Source organism: Schistocerca americana, chromosome 8, assembly GCF_021461395.2.
Source record: "Schistocerca americana isolate TAMUIC-IGC-003095 chromosome 8, iqSchAmer2.1, whole genome shotgun sequence".
NCBI lineage: Eukaryota > Metazoa > Arthropoda > Insecta > Orthoptera > Acrididae > Schistocerca > Schistocerca americana.
Window position 1 is genome coordinate 433,838,989 of NC_060126.1, and position 20,847 is coordinate 433,859,835.

Here is a 20,847-nt window from a genome sequence, read left to right on the forward strand (position 1 = left end):
TGTCGTCTGCGATACATTCAAACTGTGTTTGGTTGCTGGAAAAAAGGTCGAAATAGGCTCTATGATTTGTACTGATAAAATATTAACACTTTTTTTAAAGGCGCAGAACTTGAGAACTTCAACTAAATTGCACGTACCCAAAAACTTTCATTGCGAACGAAAAACTTACTGAATTGTAAGTAGACGACTCCCCTTTCCAATAACTGACACTAGACTTCCTTCAACTACTTACACGGATCGACAAGAACAAAGATGCGGCAATTTTAGTACAAAGAGATGTGTATACAATCGGTATTTCTTAACTAAAGGCTGTTGCATTTCATTAGTATCTGACGGAGAAAAACAGGTCTGTATTAATTTATCTTTCAGAATAATTACAAAAACAGCAAGTATGATAAAAAATATAATTTGTAAATATTAATCACGTGAAATATGAATATAACTGTGAGATATATAAAAAATTCAAAAACAATATTTCTCATAAAACAATTAATCTTATGATATTTTCATGTTTTATTTCTGTTTATAAAATGTATTTAATTTTAGTCGTCTTGTCAAAAATACAGTAAATGCAGTATTACGATTAGTCACTAATATTTATTAGATTCTCAAATACACAAAGAAAAAAAAAGAGATCTCCTAATCAGTGCCACTACAATCTCCACTTACTAACATGGTCATCAATACACCAGCTGAAAATGAGGACTAAATCCCGCAACTATTACACTTTATCACGAAGCTCTCATCCATCCTATCTCCATTTATGCAAACGTCGCGGGTCATGAACTCAGCCTCGCTTTCTGTATCCGTTTATCCCCCCCCCCCCAAGCAATCCTTTATCAGCTGATAAAATTCTCATCCGCAGTGCTATTCACCCTTCCAAACACTCATTCTATATCCTTCCTCATATCCTTTTCCTCTCCAGTCTTGTTTGCTTCTAAATCTCTCACCTACAAAATTGTACCAACAGCCCACAGCACCACTATGTTTACTGTCTTTACAGATTTTGAAAGCCGTATCAACCACCCCACCAGTCTTAGGTCACCATTTTTATTTCTAGTAGTGTATAGTTTTACATGTATTTTTATTTTTAAATTATTCTCTTTTTCTTCTATTTCTTGTGCTTTTGACCGGCATCGGTGCTGCACAGTACAGTTATTAACAGATGTGGCAAGGCTGATTTAAAATGTGGCCGAATGCCACCCCGTTACTTCCTGGAACAGAAGACGTGTACCCCAACTGTGAGAGAAAGTTTTATAAATACTTGCAATCGTGTAACTGAGGTAGGGCTTGGGTACCAGCTCGGTATTCACCTACTGGGATGTGGGAAATCGCCTAAAAAGTGCATTCAGGCTGACCAGCACACTGACCACATTGTTGTTAATCAGCCGGGGGGGGGGGATTCGATCTGGGGCCGGGGTACCTCCCTGTCGCGCAAGTGGCGCTTTAACACGCATTGCTTAATGAGCAGGTATACTGATTTTTTAAAACTTAAATGTTGACAAGTAACAACATGGCCAGTGCCACCCTACACCCTACTGGGGATATATAAAATAAAAAATTTAGTATCATCGGCGTGTACTTGAAGCAGTTCTATGAGTTCTATGGTGTTTGTATCCGTGAAGGTGCTTCTCGATTTATATTTCGCCTGATTTTCCTAATTGGGGGGGGGGGGGGGAGGATTTTATCGCCTTAATCTCGAACCCTGCACGTCATAGAAGCAATGACAGAAATTACAGAAAAATGCCGAAGTGGAATTAAAATTCATTGAGACAGGATACCAAAGATAAGGATCGCTGATGGGAGTGATATTCTCTGAGAAAGTGAGGAAGAATTACAGCATCTGTTGAATGGGACGAACAGTCTAAAGAGTTCACAATATGGGCTGAGAGTAAGCCATATTACGAGGGCTATTCGTAAAGTAAGGAAAGATAGGTTACGAAATGTAAACCACAGTGAAAATCAAAACTGTTTTATTTGCAACAGCTAGCTACAACTTCCAGGTACTTATCTCCATAGTCGCCCATCCGACTTAGCCGTTTGTCGTAGCGTTGTACCAAATTTCCAATACCCTCGTTATAGAAGGCTGCCGCCAGTGTTTTTAGCCAATTCTGTACACTGGACTACAACTCATTGTCTGTGCCAAAATGTTGTCTTCATAGCCAGCGGTTCATGTGAGCAAAGATGAAACTCAGAGAGACAATTACGGGCTGTATTGTGGGTAATCAAACATTTCCAATTGAAAACGATGCAGGAGCATCTTCATTGCCCCTGCAGAATGCGGCTACGAATTGTCTTGAAGAAGAAAACGCACGACAGTTATGTAATGTTGAATGCATAGCTTCAGGCGAAATTTTTCATCAGGTCCTCGTACTTGGCGGGAGACACTATTGTTCTAGCTATCTTTATGTGCTCCCTGTGTGCTCACAACTAAAAAGAATGAAGTAATGCGATCGACAGACACACCTGTGCAAAATTTACTTTCCGAATAACCCTCGTAAAACGTAATTAATGAGGAGTAGCACAGCTGAGTTTAGAGACAAGCTTAACACAAAAGTTGGGGGGCGCGTGGTAGACGAAGTGCAGGGATTCTGCTATCTTGGAAGCAAGGACAATATGCAATCTAGTGCATAGAAGAGAGCGTTCCTTGGTAAAAGAAGACTACTAGCATCAAACGTAGTCGTCAATTTGAGGAAGAAATTTCTGAGAATGTACGCCTGAGCACGGTAGTGTTATAACATCCACGATATGCATTTTTTTACTTATAATGTGACGAGTGGAATATGAAAGTGTGGAAATTACGTAACTCAATAATATTCATTCAAATATGTAATTATTTCTTTAAAAGATGATAATTATGTAAAACAAAGACAATATTTGTCTCATATTCTTTGTTAATCTATGTCATTCTTTTCTTTTGTTTTGTACCCTTTTTCGTCTTCTTCTGATGTACGTCGCCGACGCAAGACGCGAATCGATTTGAGGTCTGATTAATTATTTATTGAGCAAAGGAAAATCTTAATCAAAAAAGAAATCCTCTATCTTTTGTTGGCCGCCATCTTAACTTTTATCTCAGCGGCAAATTTAAATTGCTTGAAACTGCAAACAATATTCCCATGTGTAAGAAATAAATGCGCACCGGTGGTACTGAACTCTATTTATATATAAAAAAAATATCGAATCAGACTGCTTCTTGTAAGAACAGTGCTGATGGTATTTATTGTTGAACAAGATTTCATTGCTGATGTATGAGACCAAAATTAAGCTACGCACGAATCACGGAGAAAAATATTTCTGGTAGCATACGTCAGTGTTGTGTGCGGGTGGTATTCTGTGGTTCCTTTTCATGATCAATTTGCTAAGAATAATTAAATCCATCGAAGAGAAAAATTATAAAAGCTCTGATGAACGATCTGTAATTTTAGTGACATAAACACAACTTACAGTCAACATTATTACACTATGTCAGGTGGAATTCTTGTGTAATTTGAACAAAATAATTATCCGAGAGAAGTTGTAGTATGAATATTGCATTATACATCTGTATAATATTGTCAGTATCATTTACAAAATCAAATCAAGGCAACTGCTAAATAACAGAGTGAATTCAAACCGCAGAATACCATAGAATATCATATCAACCATATTCATTGCATTTGTCCATGTTGATGATATGCAAAACCGCCACAGTGTGTGCAAGTGGATCATGGACTGCGGGAAACTGGAAAAGAAGGCAACTGAAGCGAGTGAGATGTGATGCTATACACCGCGTCACAAAATTTCGAAACACCGTAATTGTCTCCCATTCCGCCGCAGAAATGTGAAACTGGGTCAAAAGAGCCTACAAATATCCTTTGTAATGACGCAAAAGCCTGGCGTCCCGTGACCTTGACCTCGGACGTGACAACGCTTCAAACAGCAAGGTGTCGACACATGCGATGAAAAGGTCGCAGCGCAGAAGATCATGTGAGCGGTAAGGTGGGTTAATGATGTCACACTGGCACCAACTTTTACCCCGTTTCTGTGCAACGCCAGACTGGACGTGTCACACGGTGGGAAGATCGGCACAAGCCCTCTTATCCATCCTTTGTTTTGACGCCCCTGCGATGGAGGATAGAACCGCAACACTCGCGGCACCTCCAGTGCGTGAAGGCAGGCAAACCGCATCTAAAGAATGTCGAATGGATTGCCTCACCCTCAGGCGCTAGGGCAACCTCGAGGATGAATGTACGTATGTCGAAGTCTCCGATAGGTACATCTCTAACGCGCTCAACAAAGGCGTGCGGTTGGCACCGTGGATGTTATCGAACTGGGGGAGGGGGCGGGCGTCTTAGGGGACCCCTTGCCGTTTTATTCGCGCACATGTTAATGTTGCACCCTCAGTGATCAGGCCACAGAAAAAAATGGAAATGAAGTCCCATGCTTCTTTACAGAGCGTAGGGGAACGATGCGGGAGACCCGCACCGCTTCACTAGGCAAGGTCCTAATGGAGGTGGTTTGCCGTTGCCTTCCTCCGCCCGTAATGGGAGTGAATGATGATGATGAAGACGACACAACAACACCCAGTCATCTCGAGGCAGGAAAAATTCCTGACCCGCCGGGAATCGAACCCGGGACCCCGTGCTCGGGAAGCGAGAACGCTACCGCGAGACCACGAGGGGCGGACCAGGCCACAGGAGGGCGCGAAATAGGAAAGTGAGAAAGCATAAAAACACTTCTACGCTTTGCATCGCATTCAAATTTCACCGAGTGGGTGTACAAGGCCCCTAGTGATTCCACCCTGTATACGGAGCGTAAATTGTAGTCACAGTACACTCCAAAGGGGTTGCAGCCCCACAAGGCCCTTCGAATAGCTATGAAACCTCCAGGCGTGGTAGAAGTGTCTAACGTTGTCAATGACGCCGTCCTGTTGGTAATGACACAGAACTGTTGTTCTCGAGCGCGGAATGTGCGGCGATCAATACCCCACTGAAAGGGTGGCTATATTGACGTCCTTTATGCCACCCTCTAAGGCTTTTTCCTGTCGATTCTGAGCAGCGGTGTGTCTGAAACGTTTTTATTGCCCCCCCCCCCCCCATAAAAAGGCCGCGTGATTTTTAACGCTTAAGTGATGTGGTTCCATCGTGGGGGTGTCAATAGAAGGGGTGAAATGTGGGTAATGGGAGGGCTGTGACGACCTTCTTATTGTGTGACACACGGCGGCGATGGGCAGAATTTTGTCAGAATTTGGTGCCAATGTGACGTCACTAACCCACCTTACAGCTCACATGAACTCCTGAGCTGTGGCCTTTTCTTTCGCACGTATTGACACATTGGTGTTTGAGGCGTCGCCGAATCCATGAGTGATGTCGCAGGGCGCCGCGCTTTTGCAAAACTAAGGAGCAAGGCTATAGACACCTTTGAGACAAATTTCAAACTTATACGTCACAATGGGCAACAGTTATGTGGTATCGAGAAAGTTATCCTTTAGCTTTGTTGCACAGTGTAGAAGGATGTAGAAAATAAGGTAATAACATCTACATTTACATGGATACCCTGAAAATCTCATTTAAGTGCCTGGCAGAGGGTTCATGGAACCACCTTCACAATAATTATCTATTATTCCAATCCTGTGCAGCGCGCGGGAAAACCGAACACCTACACCATTCCGTGCATGCTCTGATTTGCCATACTTTATTATGGTGATGGTTTCTCCCTATGTAGGTCGGCGTCAACAAAATATTTTCGCATTCGGAGGAGAAAATTGGTGACTGAAATTTCGTGAGAAGATTCTGCAGCAACGAAAAACGTCTTTGTTTTACTGATGCCCACCCCAAATCCTGTACCATTTCAGTGACACTCTCTCCCCTGTTTCGCGATAATAATAAACGGGATGCCCTTCTTTGAACTTTCTCTATGTACTCCGTCAGTCCTCTCTGGTAAGGCTCCCACACAAATAAGGGTATAAGAAATGAGGAGCTTCTCTGAGGAATCGACGAGGAAAGGACGGGACAGAGTGACAGGACATGTGATAAGACGTCGGGTAATAGCTGCCATCAACAAGAGCATCACTAGGCTGGGGCCCGTGAAGTTGACTGTTTCCTGGTACCCGAAGGAAAAAAATTTAGATAGAGAAAGATTAGTAAAACAGATCAAAAAATGATTCAGATGGCTCTGAGCACCTAGGGACTTAACATCTGAGGTCCTCAGTCAGGTAGACATAGAACTACTTAAACCTAACTAACCTAAGGACAGCACATACATCCATGCCTGAGGCAGGATTCTAACCTGCGACCGTAGGAGCAGCGCGGTTCCGGACTGAAGCGACTACTCGGCCACAACGGCCGGCTTAGAACAAATCACTCGAGTGAAACTTACCCTCGTAGCGACACAGGATCGAGCCAGCGCCTTTTGCCGAAATACAGACGCGCAATGGCTCTGCAACTACAACTGGGACGCTGAGGCAATACCGACCATTTCGAGGCATTTCGACGGCGCTTGGTGGGCCGCGCATGTGACCTCAAGCGCAACAAGTCCTGTCTAGGTGCCGGTAAGGCATGCTGAACGGCCAGGGTGGGATGTCGACACAACCGGGCGTCGAATCGGCGTCCGCTATGTGTCGGCTGCCGCCGTCAGGACGCCCATGTTTTTCTCCCATAGGCCGCAACTGGTAAGGCTGAATCGGCCGAAATGATGTCCTCCAAGTCAGCGAGACGCTTGTCGCAAGCCAGTGACCGACATTAGCTTCATCTAGGCGGGACACACGCCCCGCGACCAGGGCGATATGGGTCGTCACCGTAAGAAGGTACGTAGCTGTAGCTGCTGTAGTTTGTTGGAGTAATAAACAGTTTACATGTGCGCCATATGTCTTGCTACAGCCACTTTCACCTTCGACAGATGCCCCACAGCCGTTGTGTAACGAGACATCCTCCTCTAACATTACCTTTCCTCGACAGTAGTTCTCGATAACAGCATTATTTTTCGTATTCTCGACAGGTCAATATTATCTCAGTTGCTTTTCTCGAAACTTTTGTATAATTTTATACACAGTATGTAATATTTAAAGCTAAAATTTATGAAAAGGAAGATGGATAGAGGTATAGACGGGGAATGTCAGAAAGAGGGGAGAGTAGAAGATGGAAGAGAGTGGAAAAATCTTAGTACATCCATAGTTGAAATGGAGGACAGTGGGACGTCGGCTGGTATAAATTTACACTACTGGCCATTAAAACTGCTACAACAAGAAGAAATGCAGGTGATAAACGGGTATTCAATGGACAAATATATTATACTAGAACTGACATTTCATTACATTTTCACGCAATTAGGGTGCATAGATCCTAAGAAATCAGTACCCAGAACAACCACCTCTGGCCGTACTAACGGCCTCGATACGACTTGGCATTGAGTCAAACACAGCTTGGATGGCGTGTACAGGTACAGCTGCCTATGAAGCTTCAACACGATATCACAATTCATCAAGTGTAGCGACTGGCGTATTGTGACGAACCAGTTGCTCGGCCACCATTGACCAGACGTTTTCAATTGGTGAGAGATCTGGAGAATGTGTTGGCCAGGTCAGCAGTCGTACATTTTCTGTATCTAGAAAGGAACGTACAGGACCTGCAACATGCGGTCGTGCATTATCCTGCTGAAATATAAGGTATCGCAGGGATCGAATGAAGGGTAGAGCCGTGAGTCGTAACACATCTGAAATGTAACGTCGACTGTTCAAAGTGCCGTCAATGAGGTACCGAGACGTGTAACCAATGGCACCCCATAACATCACGCCGGGTGATACGCCAGTATGGCGATGACGAATACACGCTTCCAATGTGCGTCACCGCGATGTCGCCAAACAGATGCGACCATCATCATGCTGTAAACAGAAGCTGGATTCATCCGAAAAAATGACGTTTTGCCATTCGTGCACCCAGGTTCGTCGTTGAGTACTCCATCGCAGGCGCTCCTGTCTGTGATGCAGCATAAAGGGTAACCGCCGCCATGGTCTCCGAGCTGATAGTCCATGCTGCTACAAACGTCGTCGAACTGTTCGTGCAGATGGTTGTTGTCTTGCAAACGCCCCCATCTGTTGACTCAGGCATCGAGACGTGGCTGCACGATCCGTTTCAGCCATGCGAATAAAATGCCTGTTATCTCGACTGCTTGTGATACGAGGCCGTTGGGATCCAGCACGGCGTTCCGTATTGCCCTCCTGAACCCACCGATTCCATATTCTGCTAACAGTCATTGGATATGGACCAACGCGAGCAGCAATGTCGCGATACGATAATCCGCAATCGTGATAGGCTACAATCCGACCTTTATCAAAGTCGGAAACGTGATGGTACGCATTTATCCTCCTTACACGAGGCATCACAACAACGTTTCACCAGGCAACGCTGGTGAACTGCTGTTTGTATATGAGAAATAGGTTGGAAACTTTCGTCATGTCAGCGTGTTGTAGGTGTCGCCACCTGCGCCAACCTTGTATAAATGCTCTGAATAAAGCTAATCATTTGCATGTCACAGCATCTTCTTCGTGCCGGTTAAATTACGCGTCTGTAGCACGTCATCTTCGTGGTGTAGCAATTTTAATGGCCAGTAGTGTAATTTCTATGATTAATTACGCAATCCTGTACTGTTTAATACGGTTATTTGAGGATTCACTTATCAAATAATAATCGAAATTTATAACGTAACAGAAACTAGTAGAAATCCGTTTGTTACGAAAAAGTGTAAACCCTGTGGAATATTGTTATTTCCGCAGAGTGTGGGAGTCGTAAGCTTGCCTCTGATGTCATCGGACGTATTTTTGTGCGAACAATGTAATGTAGGCTTTGCTAATGTGAGATATCAAAATATTGTATGATATACTAAAATGTGATAAAAATATATCTACGTAAAAAGAAATGGTGCAACAACACTCTTCAAATTCATTGGTTGAAACCTGATGTGAGATTTTCAGTTTCAAGAATCAGGCCCCTAGATAAGAAGAGGTGGGGCCATTTCAACATGACAAGCTAAGTAAACTTCAAACTTTGTTGTAGTCTTCGCTCCTCTCAAATCTTCAGGAAAGACTTCGCTTATTAGTTACTTGAACTGGACACTGTTTAATGTTGATAGTAGATGCAAAAAGCAAGGACAGTTGCCAACCCATCGAAGGCACAGATGAAACGGAATCATAGCTTGGAGACTGTGCCAAAATCACTCAATGTTCCGCGCTTGCATTCAAATTTGCAAACCGCTTCGTGATGATCGGCAATTAATCTCAGGGACGCCGTAGCAAGTTGCAAATGAATGAATCGCAGAATACTAATTGTATTCGGCTATGCTGTCTCCAAGCCACTATCATTTAAGCTCGTATTGGTCTCTGGGTGTAACAATAAAGCATTAAAACATGTCATGTGTCATATATCTATTAGGAGAACTGTTAAAATGAGAAACGATGAGACTGAACTAATTAAATTAATTGCAAATGGTTGTAAACCTAGCACCTGACACTTACACTACATTTGTCTGCACAGAAAGGATTAACGAATGATACGCAAGGAACGCAATTATAATGCGTCCCATAAGTATGAAGGCTAACAGACAAGAGAGAGCAGGAACGTATTAGAATCATCGCAGTCAGCCACAGTATGATTGCTGCTTTATCTCTGAAATATTATTTATGAAATAATAATTACAGTTCACAAAATTAATTTACATAAGTCATTTACATTTGAAGTCATTTACAGCAAATAAATAGAAAAGTGCACATTTCTGTGCTTTCATTCATTTTCCGACGTTAAATTTACATGAAATTACGTTGGTCTGTCCAGGTAATGCTTCAAGGCCAACACAATCCTGTCCTCTACACTCTGTACTAAAATAATCTGAGCTGGTTTTGGAAATCTTTTCGTTGTAAATAAATGTGAATCATTTAGTCAGCTTTAGCTAACAGATGACGGACGTTGTGTTCAGCAGGTCTATTTACTCGTAAACGACAGCTTACGTAATATGTGGAGTTAAGGATCACAGAAATGTTACTGAGTAATGGAAATAAGTACAAGGCAGGATTCCTACGAAACTAATACACAATGTCTGAAGCATACATACATCGAATTTACTACGGAAGTAGAAGATCCTTATAAGACATAAACAATCATGACGTAATTACCTAGTTTCTTTCATAATACACTCCTGGAAAATGAAATAAGAACACCGTGAATTCATTGTCCCAGGAAGGGGAAACTTTATTGACACATTCCTGGGGTCAGATACATCACATGATCACACTGACAGAACCACAGGCACATAGACACAGGTAACAGAGCATGCACAATGTTGGCACTAGTACAGTGTATATCCACCTTTCGCAGCAATGCAGGCTGCTATTCTCCCATGGAGACGATCGTAGAGATGCTGGATGTAGTCCTGTGGAACGGCTTGCCATGCCATTTCCACCTGGCGCCTCAGTTGGACCAGCGTTCGTGCTGGACGTGCAGACCGCGTGAGACGACGCTTCATCCAGTCCCAAACATGCTCAATGGGGGACAGATCCGGAGATCTTGCTGGCCAGGGTAGTTGACTTACACCTTCTAGAGCACGTTGGGTGGCACGGGATACATGCGGACGTGCATTGTCCTGTTGGAACAGCAAGTTCCCTTGCCGGTCTAGGAATGGTAGAACGATGGGTTCGATGACGGTTTGGATGTACCGTGCACTATTCAGTGTCCCCTCGACGATCACCAGTGGTGTACGGCCAGTGTAGGAGATCGCTCCCCACACCATGATGCCGGGTGTTGGCCCTGTGTGCCTCGGTCGTATGCAGTCCTGATTGTGGCGCTCACCTGCACGGCGCCAAACACGCATACGACCATCATTGGCACCAAGGCAGAAGCGACTCTCATCGCTGAAGACGACACGTCTCCATTCGTCCCTCCATTCACGCCTGTCGCGACACCACTGGAGGCGGGCTGCACGATGTTGGGGGGTGAGCGGAAGACGGCCTAACGGTGTGCGGGACCGTAGCCCAGCTTCATGGAGACGGTTGCGAATGGTCCTCGCCGATACCCCAGGAGCAACAGTGTCCCTAATTTGCTGGGAAGTGGCGGTGCGGTCCCCTACGGCACTGCGTAGGATCCTACGGTCTTGGCGTGCATCTGTGCGTCGCTGCGGTCCGGTCCCAGGTCGACGGGCACGTGCACCTTCCGCCGACCACTGGCGACAACATCGATGTACTGTGGAGACCTCACGCCCCACGTGTTGAGCAATTCGGCGGTACGTCCAACCGGCCTCCCGCAGGCCCACTATACGCCCTCGCTCAAAGTCCGTCAACTGCACATACGGTTCACGTCCACGCTGTCGCGGCATGCTACCAGTGTTAAAGACTGCGATGGAGCTCCGTATGCCACGGCAAACTGGCTGACACTGACGGCGGCGGTGCACAAATGCTGCGCAGCTAGCGCCATTCGACGGCCAACACCGCGGTTCCTGGTGTGTCCGCTGTGCCGTGCGTGTGATCATTGCTTGTACAGCCCTCTCGCAGTGTCCGGAGCAAGTATGGTGGGTCTGACACACCGGTGTCAATGTGTTCTTTTTTCCATTTCCAGGAGTGTACAAAATGTGACGCTTATATTTCCCGTATGGAAATTGGTATAAAGGCACTCACTGTTCTCTTGTGCTATTAAAATGTTAGTACTTTGTCCAACCTCTTCCTTATTCCATTAGAAACTCTCTTCGGCATTGATTTTGTTAGAGTTCGTAGTTCTTGCAGCGAATTTCTCGTCTGCTCTTCTCGTATCGCTCTTTTCGGCTGACATACGGCGTCCACTGCGATAAACATGCCTTACAGTTATTAGTTGAGCGTCCCACAAACCAAACCTCATAATCATCTTGCAAGTATTCGCCAAAGATTTTCCGCGTGCTTCGTGCATTCCAAGGCAAGATTTCGAAATATTTATCTACAAACCTCTGTTTTGTTGTGCAGAAACATGTATAGATGCATTATCTTATTGAAACATTAGACTTAGGTCCCCATATATTCTAATTCATTCTGTCTCTAGCATATCAGTGTACACATTAGAATTCATTCCAGTGTTCACCCAAGCAATACGTGATCTACCTTTAGCGCAGAATGCTGCCCAAAACTCTTCCACCATCAAAATTTCTGATCATTCTTACCTGCTATTCTTTTCTCATATCATGCCAGTCACATCGAAATTCATCTCGACCATCTTAAACTTCTTGTCACCAATAAAGATTATTTTACCCCATTCTGAAGTCCATGGCATATGTTTTTCAGAAACTTCATTCTAACCTGGTATTAGAGCATGTATCTGCAGTCGTTTCCTGGATACAAGACGTTTTCATTTGATAAAATTTGTCGTACACGTCTGGCAGTTACTGGCAACCGTAAATCTGCAACAAACTGAGAAGAATAACGTTTTGTGGCTCTTGCTTTTCTCAAAAGTAAAAAATCGTTCAAATGGCTCTAAGCACTATGGGACTTAACATCCGAGGTTATCAGTCCCCTAGAACTACTTAAACCTAACTTACCTAATAACATCACACACATCCATGCCCGAGGCAGGATTCGAACCTGCGACAGTAGCAGCGGCGTGGTTCCGGACGGAATAGCCTAGAACCACTCGGTTTCGACGCCTGAGAATTTTTTTTTTTTTTTTTTGCTTTGCTCGTATTTTCCGCTCTGACCATGTCGTGAGCCGAACCTAATGAAATTATAAATCACTGTACTTGAACAGTTCAATTTTTGGCGATTTGACGATGACAGAGGCCCATTTCCTTATAAGTACCGATTTTTGCTATTTAATAACACGATAACTGTTTTCCGTGTGGCTATGTCGCAATGGTGATTTATGTACACAGTACGCATTGCCACTAATGGTGTCTATTTCCTATCAGCAGGAAAGGCACGAACACACACACTAGCACCACACGCAGCGTACTGCCTTTATACTGAATTTCACACTCTACCACCTGAATCGTTGACGTATTGTTAATACTGTACTACTGGTATCAAATGCGATACCATTAGACTGCATCTGTCAGTATACTGCACCTCATACTATTGCGTATACACTCTGCACAACCAATCCAACCTACAATGTTATTTTTTCTAAAAACATTCATATGCTTTTACACTGGTTTCCACTACTGTATGTACTTGATTTTGAAATGATTTACACTTATTAATGCGTTCAGTGAAGATACTCGCTGCAGACAATGTTAAAAGCTACTGTTGCTAACGACTGTAAATAAAGGAATACCAGTCCAATCTCATACACAACCTTTCGACTTTTGTCGAAATAGCGACCCAACCACCTCAGCCACTGCGCCACGTGTCTTCTTCAGAGTGATCGATTGATACCAGTTGTGTCAGGTCAGGGGGCAGCCAATGGCGTAAGAGGTCAAGTACCAATGACACTCGCCGCTACAAATTACTTGGGGCCTATCATGGAAATGAAATATAGCATTAAACAATACAGTGTCAACCCTATTACGCACACTGTCGTTTGATGGCCGGACGAATGAATATATTAGATTCCAGCGACCTCTACCGATTCGGTACAAGGGAGACTATAAGCCAAGGAAATGTTCTGTGACTGAGGATAGCAACTGCACAAGTACAAAGACGAAAGCTGATTCACCTTTTTCAATAATACGCAAACACAAACAACAGTTTCAAATCGCATTTTATTCCGTTTATAAAACACTTATGATTTATAAAGCAAATTAGCTTTTCGACAAAAATACAGCTTATTATTTGAAGTTGGTCTAGAAAATCTTATAAAAACATGTCTGATGCCATATGGAGGGAAAACGTGTCATTCAAGACTTGTCGAACAATCTCTGTGTGAACGAATACAGACATCACTTGACTGGAAAACTTCGATAACAGAATTTATAATCAGTAGTATTCCGATTTTCCTGTGATTACAAGATTTATAAAATTCGTGATTCTCCAAGACAAACTCTCTCAGTCTGCGTGACTAGTTCGCCCAACCAAATCACCCTGAATTTAACTGGAGCGCCAAAGTTCACCGTGTTCGCTGACCGTACATACTTGTGAGAATTTCTGTTAAGCGCCCACAGGAAGGTACAATCCATTTGACGCCTGCGGTTTGGGTATAACGGACTGGCGGATGGTTTAACTTGTGACTGCTGCCGTTGCTCCGTGCTCTTACTGCATTTCGTGATAAACAACAGCGTGCTCCCCTATATTGCTAAGAAATGCGTCACGTCGCGAGATGTTGTTTACTCTAGCAGGATATACGGAAAACAATCGGCACGCAATTAAGGAGATAGCGATAGTAGTAGGGACGTAACCTAATGCGCCCCGAGGATAAGGAGCCAATACAACCTTTCTTCATGGACGAGCGGTTCTAGGCGCTTCAGTCTGGAACCGCGCGAACGCTACGGTCGCAGGTTCGAATCCTGCCTCGGGCATGGATGTGTGTGATGTCCTTAGGTTAGTTAGGTTTAAGTAGTTCTAAGTTCTAGGGGACTGATGACCTCAGAAGTTATGTCCCATAGTGCTCAGAGTCATTTCAACCAACCTTTCTTCATATTTGCCCGCCCTGCGCCGAAGATGTGGTTCATCTGTAAAGGAGACCGCTTATAAAACACTAATGCCGCCTATTCGTGAGTACTGCTCGAGCGTTTGAGATCCCTATCAGGTCGGACTGAGGGAGGACATAGAAGCTGCTAGATTTGTTACTGGTAGGTTTGATCATCACGCGAGTGTTACGGAAATGCTTCAGGAACTCGGGTGGGAGTGTCTAGAGGAAAGGGGGTGTTCTTTTCGTGAATCGCTACTGAGGAAATTTAGAGAACCAGCATTTGAGGCTGACTGCAGTACAGTTTTACTGCCGCCAACTTACATTTCGCGGAGAGACCACAAAGATAAGATAAGAGAGATTAGGGCTCGTACAGAGGCATACAGGCAGTCGTTTTTCCCTCGTTCTGTTTGAGAGTGGAACGGGGAGAGAAGATGGTAGTTGTGGTAGGAGGTACCCTCCGAACGCACCGTATGGTGGATTGTGGAGTATGTATGTGGGTGTAGACGTAGAAGATCTTAAAAATGAAGTACATATGTTATTCAGTAACTATACTTATGACACTTCTAATCCTAGCACAGTTAACGTCGATAACACCTGTATTTAAATCCGTACTGATGTATCCAACGGATCCTACAGCTGTTGCAAGTTCCACGATAAAAATACGTTTCAAACAAATACTAAAGTTACACAAAGAGACATCGCCTTACGAGGAAGATGGCAAGAATTGTCAGTTTTCTCTGGCTGGAGAGTGTGTGTCGCAAAAATGTTCAAAAATCTTAACTATGAGAACTCGAATCGATACTATATACACCTGTCAAACTCCAAGATCCACCTGTGAGAGACGATGAACATTCTTCAGCCCCTACGTATTTATTCCGTATAGACTGTGCAGATAAAATTACGAAAATAACAATTAGCACACTAGCACAAAGTATTAATTCTCCACACACTCCAACCGCGATTGTAACAGGAACATACTAAAATGTGTGATCATGTATGATTCAGTAAAAAGTGCCCTCTGCCACGTTGTTTACAGTGATTCCCTGAGTACAGATAAACCTCTGGATTTATAAGCCTACGACAAATGGCAAGAGCACGAAAATTTGATTTTTATGAAATATTGCGCACAAAAGAATGAGGATAAACGCTTTTAAGTAAGACAAGAGTTTAGGTCACTAAGACACCCGCATTTCATTAGCAGTTTATATTTCTACATGAGTATTCAAATTTGCGTATCTCTTCGAAATTATCTATTCGTTTGTTTTGTTTTGTAGTACAATATTATACAGTGTAACAAAAATTTATTCCATTCCTTTCTGGCGAGCTGACACAGCAACCGTTTTGAATTATTTCAAAGTGAAAAACATTCTAGGTTGCAAAGTTATTTAATTTCAGTTAGTTTCTATGACTTCGCAACAAAGACTTTTTTCACGTTTTCAAAAATTGTTTTTTTTTTAAATTAGTTCTTTTTCTTTTTATTTTCAACAAAAGAAGGTTGTCTGAATAGCGAAATAAATGATCTCAGAAGAAACAGTTTAGTTTTAGTTTCGTATTTAATTAAAATTTACGTAGAGTGCAGTTTGTGTTATGTGTATTGATGCAGGGATGAATACAGGGACAAACAGCTGTTTCGCGTACGCCTAGTTCCGTCGGACCAAATTGAAGAGTAGATTAGCAGATTTCCATGGTCACAGAACGTGTCGGTACATGAAATTACAACAAAAAAGTTATAAATAGGTTTTTCTCTTTATGTCATGTTTTGCCTGAAGTGGGAGGAGAATGGCTGGGGTATTGCTGTAACGTAGGGTGGAACGGTCGGGGGGGGGGGGCGGAGGGGGGGGGGGGACTGGAATGGCAGCCGGCTATCAGAGACGATGTTTGGGCGACGTATTGTTGAGATGGTAATGGAGTGAACTGGGGGGGGGGGGGGTAGGCATGCAGGAGGGATATAGCACCACATTTATGCGGTTACGCCCCTGCCACCACGGTACTAGACGGAGCTGCGGAGGTTATAAGCTGCTGGGAAAGACAGAGACTGGAATGCATCCAAAAAGTGAATGAGGTATAAGACGGATTTAAATGTTATTCTCGGATGAAGTGATGGCCATAGAAGAGCAAATCGTGTCGGACTGCGTCAAACCAGACATAAGACTGATGACGAAGAAGAAACAAAGGCTCAAGCAACACGATCCGTCGTTTTCTCGGTGACATTATGTCATCTAGTAGGCACAGTCTGTGACAGATCTCTGTGGGACGGCGGCAGAATACCCAACCCCTGATGCTGTTGATGGCCTTGAAGTTAGGTCTCTGCGGCTCGCTTAGTGCATGGAGAAGTGCTGCCAATCACTTTGTAGCTCGCGTAGTACACAGAAAAGTGGTGCCAACCATTTTGTAGTGTGTGCAGTATACAGAGGAGTGCTGCCAACCGCTTTGCAGCTCGTGCAGTACACGGAGAAGTGCTGCCAACAACTTTGCAGCTCGCATAGTACACTGAAAAGTGGTGCCAACCACTTTGTAGTGTGTGCAGTACACAGAGGAGTGCTGCCAACCACTTTGTAACTCATGTAGTACACAGAGAAGTGCTGCCAACCACTTTGTAGCTGGTGTAGTACACAGAAAAGTGGTGCCAACTACTTTGTAGTGGGTGCAATACATGGAGAAGTGCTGCCAACCACTTTGCAGCTCGCATAGTACACTGAAAAGTGGTGCCAACCACTTTGTAGTGTGTGCAGTACACAGAGGAGTGCTGGCAACCACTTTGTAACTCATGTAGTACACGGAGAAGTGCTGCCAACCACTTTGTAGCTGGTGTAGTACACAGAAAAGTGGTGCCAACTACTTTGTAGTGGGTGCAATACATGGAGAAGTGCTGCCAACCACTTTGCAGCTCGCATAGTACGCTGAAAAGTGGTGCCAACCACTTTGTAGTGTGTGCAGTACACAGAGGAGTGCTGCCAACCACTTTGTAACTCATGTAGTACACGGAGAAGTGCTGCCAACCACTTTGTAGCTGGTGTAGTACACAGAAAAGTGGTGCCAACTACTTTGTAGTGGGTGCAATAGATGGAGAAGTGCTGCCAACCACTTTGCAGCTCGCATAGTACACTGAAAAGTGGTGCCAACCACTTTGTAGTGTGTGCAGTACACAGAGGAGTGCTGCCAACCACTTTGTAACTCATGTAGTACACGGAGAAGTGCTGCCAACCACTTTGTAGCTGGTGTAGTACACAGAAAAGTGGTGCCAACTACTTTGTAGTGGGTGCAATACATGGAGAAGTGCTGCCAACCACTTTGCAGCTCGCATAGTACACTGAAAAGTGGTGCCAACCACTTTGTAGTGTGTGCAGTACACAGAGGAGTGCTGCCAACCACTTTGTAACTCATGTAGTACACGGAGAAGTGCTGCCAACCACTTTGTAGCTGGTGTAGTACACAGAAAAGTGGTGCCAACTACTTTGTAGTGGGTGCAATACATGGAGAAGTGCTGCCAACCACTTTGCAGCTCGCATAGTACACTGAAAAGTGGTGCCAACCACTTTGTAGTGTGTGCAGTACACAGAGGAGTGCTGCCAACCACTTTGTAACTCATGTAGTACACAGAGAAGTGCTGCCAACCACTTTGTAGCTGGTGTAGTACACAGAAAAGTGGTGCCAACTACTTTGTAGTGGGTGCAATACATGGAGAAGTGCTGCCAACCACTTTGCAGCTCGCATAGTACACTGAAAAGTGGTGCCAACCAGTTTGTAGTGTGTGCAGTACACAGAGGAGTGCTGGCAACCACTTTGTAACTCATGTAGTACACGGAGAAGTGCTGCCAACCACTTTGTAGCTGGTGTAGTACACAGAAAAGTGGTGCCAACTACTTTGTAGTGGGTGCAATACATGGAGAAGTGCTGCCAACCACTTTGCAGCTCGCATAGTACACTGAAAAGTGGTGCCAACCACTTTGTAGTGTGTGCAGTACACAGAGGAGTGCTGCCAACCACTTTGTAACTCATGTAGTACACGGAGAAGTGCTGCCAACCACTTTGTAGCTGGTGTAGTACACAGAAAAGTGGTGCCAACTACTTTGTAGTGGGTGCAATAGATGGAGAAGTGCTGCCAACCACTTTGCAGCTCGCATAGTACACTGAAAAGTGGTGCCAACCACTTTGTAGTGTGTGCAGTACACAGAGGAGTGCTGCCAACCACTTTGTAACTCATGTAGTACACGGAGAAGTGCTGCCAACCACTTTGTAGCTGGTGTAGTACACAGAAAAGTGGTGCCAACTACTTTGTAGTGGGTGCAATACATGGAGAAGTGCTGCCAACCACTTTGCAGCTCGCATAGTACACTGAAAAGTGGTGCCAACCAGTTTGTAGTGTGTGCAGTACACAGAGGAGTGCTGGCAACCACTTTGTAACTCATGTAGTACACGGAGAAGTGCTGCCAACCACTTTGTAGCTGGTGTAGTACACAGAAAAGTGGTGCCAACTACTTTGTAGTGGGTGCAATACATGGAGAAGTGCTGCCAACCACTTTGCAGCTCGCATAGTACACTGAAAAGTGGTGCCAACCACTTTGTAGTGTGTGCAGTACACAGAGGAGTGCTGCCAACCACTTTGTAACTCATGTAGTACACGGAGAAGTGCTGCCAACCACTTTGTAGCTGGTGTAGTACACAGAAAAGTGGTGCCAACTACTTTGTAGTGGGTGCAATAGATGGAGAAGTGCTGCCAACCACTTTGCAGCTCGCATAGTACACTGAAAAGTGGTGCCAACCACTTTGTAGTGTGTGCAGTACACAGAGGAGTGCTGCCAACCACTTTGTAACTCATGTAGTACACGGAGAAGTGCTGCCAACCACTTTGTAGCTGGTGTAGTACACAGAAAAGTGGTGCCAACTACTTTGTAGTGGGTGCAATAGATGGAGAAGTGCTGCCAACCACTTTGCAGCTCGCATAGTACACTGAAAAGTGGTGCCAACCACTTTGTAGTGTGTGCAGTACACAGAGGAGTGCTGCCAACCACTTTGTAACTCATGTAGTACACGGAGAAGTGCTGCCAACCACTTTGTAGCTGGTGTAGTACACAGAAAAGTGGTGCCAACTACTTTGTAGTGGGTGCAATACATGGAGAAGTGCTGCCAACCACTTTGCAGCTCGCATAGTACACTGAAAAGTGGTGCCAACCACTTTGTAGTGTGTGCAGTACACAGAGGAGTGCTGCCAACCACTTTGTAACTCATGTAGTACACGGAGAAGTGCTGCCAACCACTTTGTAGCTGGTGTAGTACACAGAAAAGTGGTGCCAACTACTTTGTAGTGGGTGCAATAGATGGAGAAGTGCTGCCAACCACTTTGCATCTCGTGCAGTACATGGAGGAGTGCTGCCAACAACTTTGTAGCTCGTGCAGTACACAGAAAAGTGGTGCCAACCACTTTGTAGCACGTGCAAAGACACAGGCTGACACTGAATGTGCCAGGGATCCATTACTTGGTCTCCGAGCCGGGCGCGGATGTGAAGGGGTTCAGGGTTCTTATTGTTCAATATGGCGATCGTTCCTTGTTGTGGTCACACGTGGTCGGCTGCAGAGCTGCCGATGAGCATGCCTGCCCTCATGCTCGCTTGCAGTCCAACACTGGGCCACTGTCAATCCCAAGCGACCTACAAACCTGAACGGGCCATTTGACCAGGTAGCCCATTGGAGATCCACAATCCAGGTCCCTCACAAACTCAGTCAGGTGCTGACAACGCTGTTTCACACATACCTGGCATCACCGTCTCCTTCACAGTGATTGCTCAACATCTAGCACTGTTGACGATTCTTGTCTGCCCTACTACGTCTCGTAACCACACTAAACAGGAAACTGTACTAAACACAAACAACACTAATGCAATCTGGAAGCTGTTGTACCTGTCACAAACAATTTCTATTAGCGGGCTGACCGTTCTTCTGTTAAATGCTGATTGGTTGCAAATATGTATCTTGAAACAAGTCAGCAACAAAAATTCTTACTTCTGCACGAATTTTAGACCGAAAAATGATACATTAACGCTACCTGCCAACAATTTTTAGAAGAATAAAACAAGAGGAGGATAGTTGAAGCTTACTTTGTGTAAGGTAATAACAGTTGGCATGAATGAACATCTGAATGGATTCTGTGCTTCCACTAATTTGTGATAAACTCATACTATGACCTGAAAATGTGTAAGTAATTCAGCTTGTAAAAAATAACGTGCAACGAGCTAGCTTTGCTCAGCGCGTTAAAATATGTTTATAAATATGAAACTAAATATGTTATAAATATGAAACTTAA

The 20,847-nt window shown here is 44.3% G+C and overlaps 1 protein-coding gene across 1 annotated transcript in view; it reads right to left on the reverse strand.

The window, feature by feature from the left end:
- Positions 1-887: 887 nt before the first annotated feature.
- The window catches only part of LOC124545899 (sterile alpha motif domain-containing protein 1-like), a 127,980-nt gene continuing 108,020 nt past the window's right edge, over positions 888-20,847 (reverse strand). The window contains exon 3 of the mRNA XM_047124859.1: positions 888-950. Coding sequence (XP_046980815.1) covers positions 888-950 — 63 coding nt within the window. The remainder of the gene's footprint in view (positions 951-20,847) is intronic.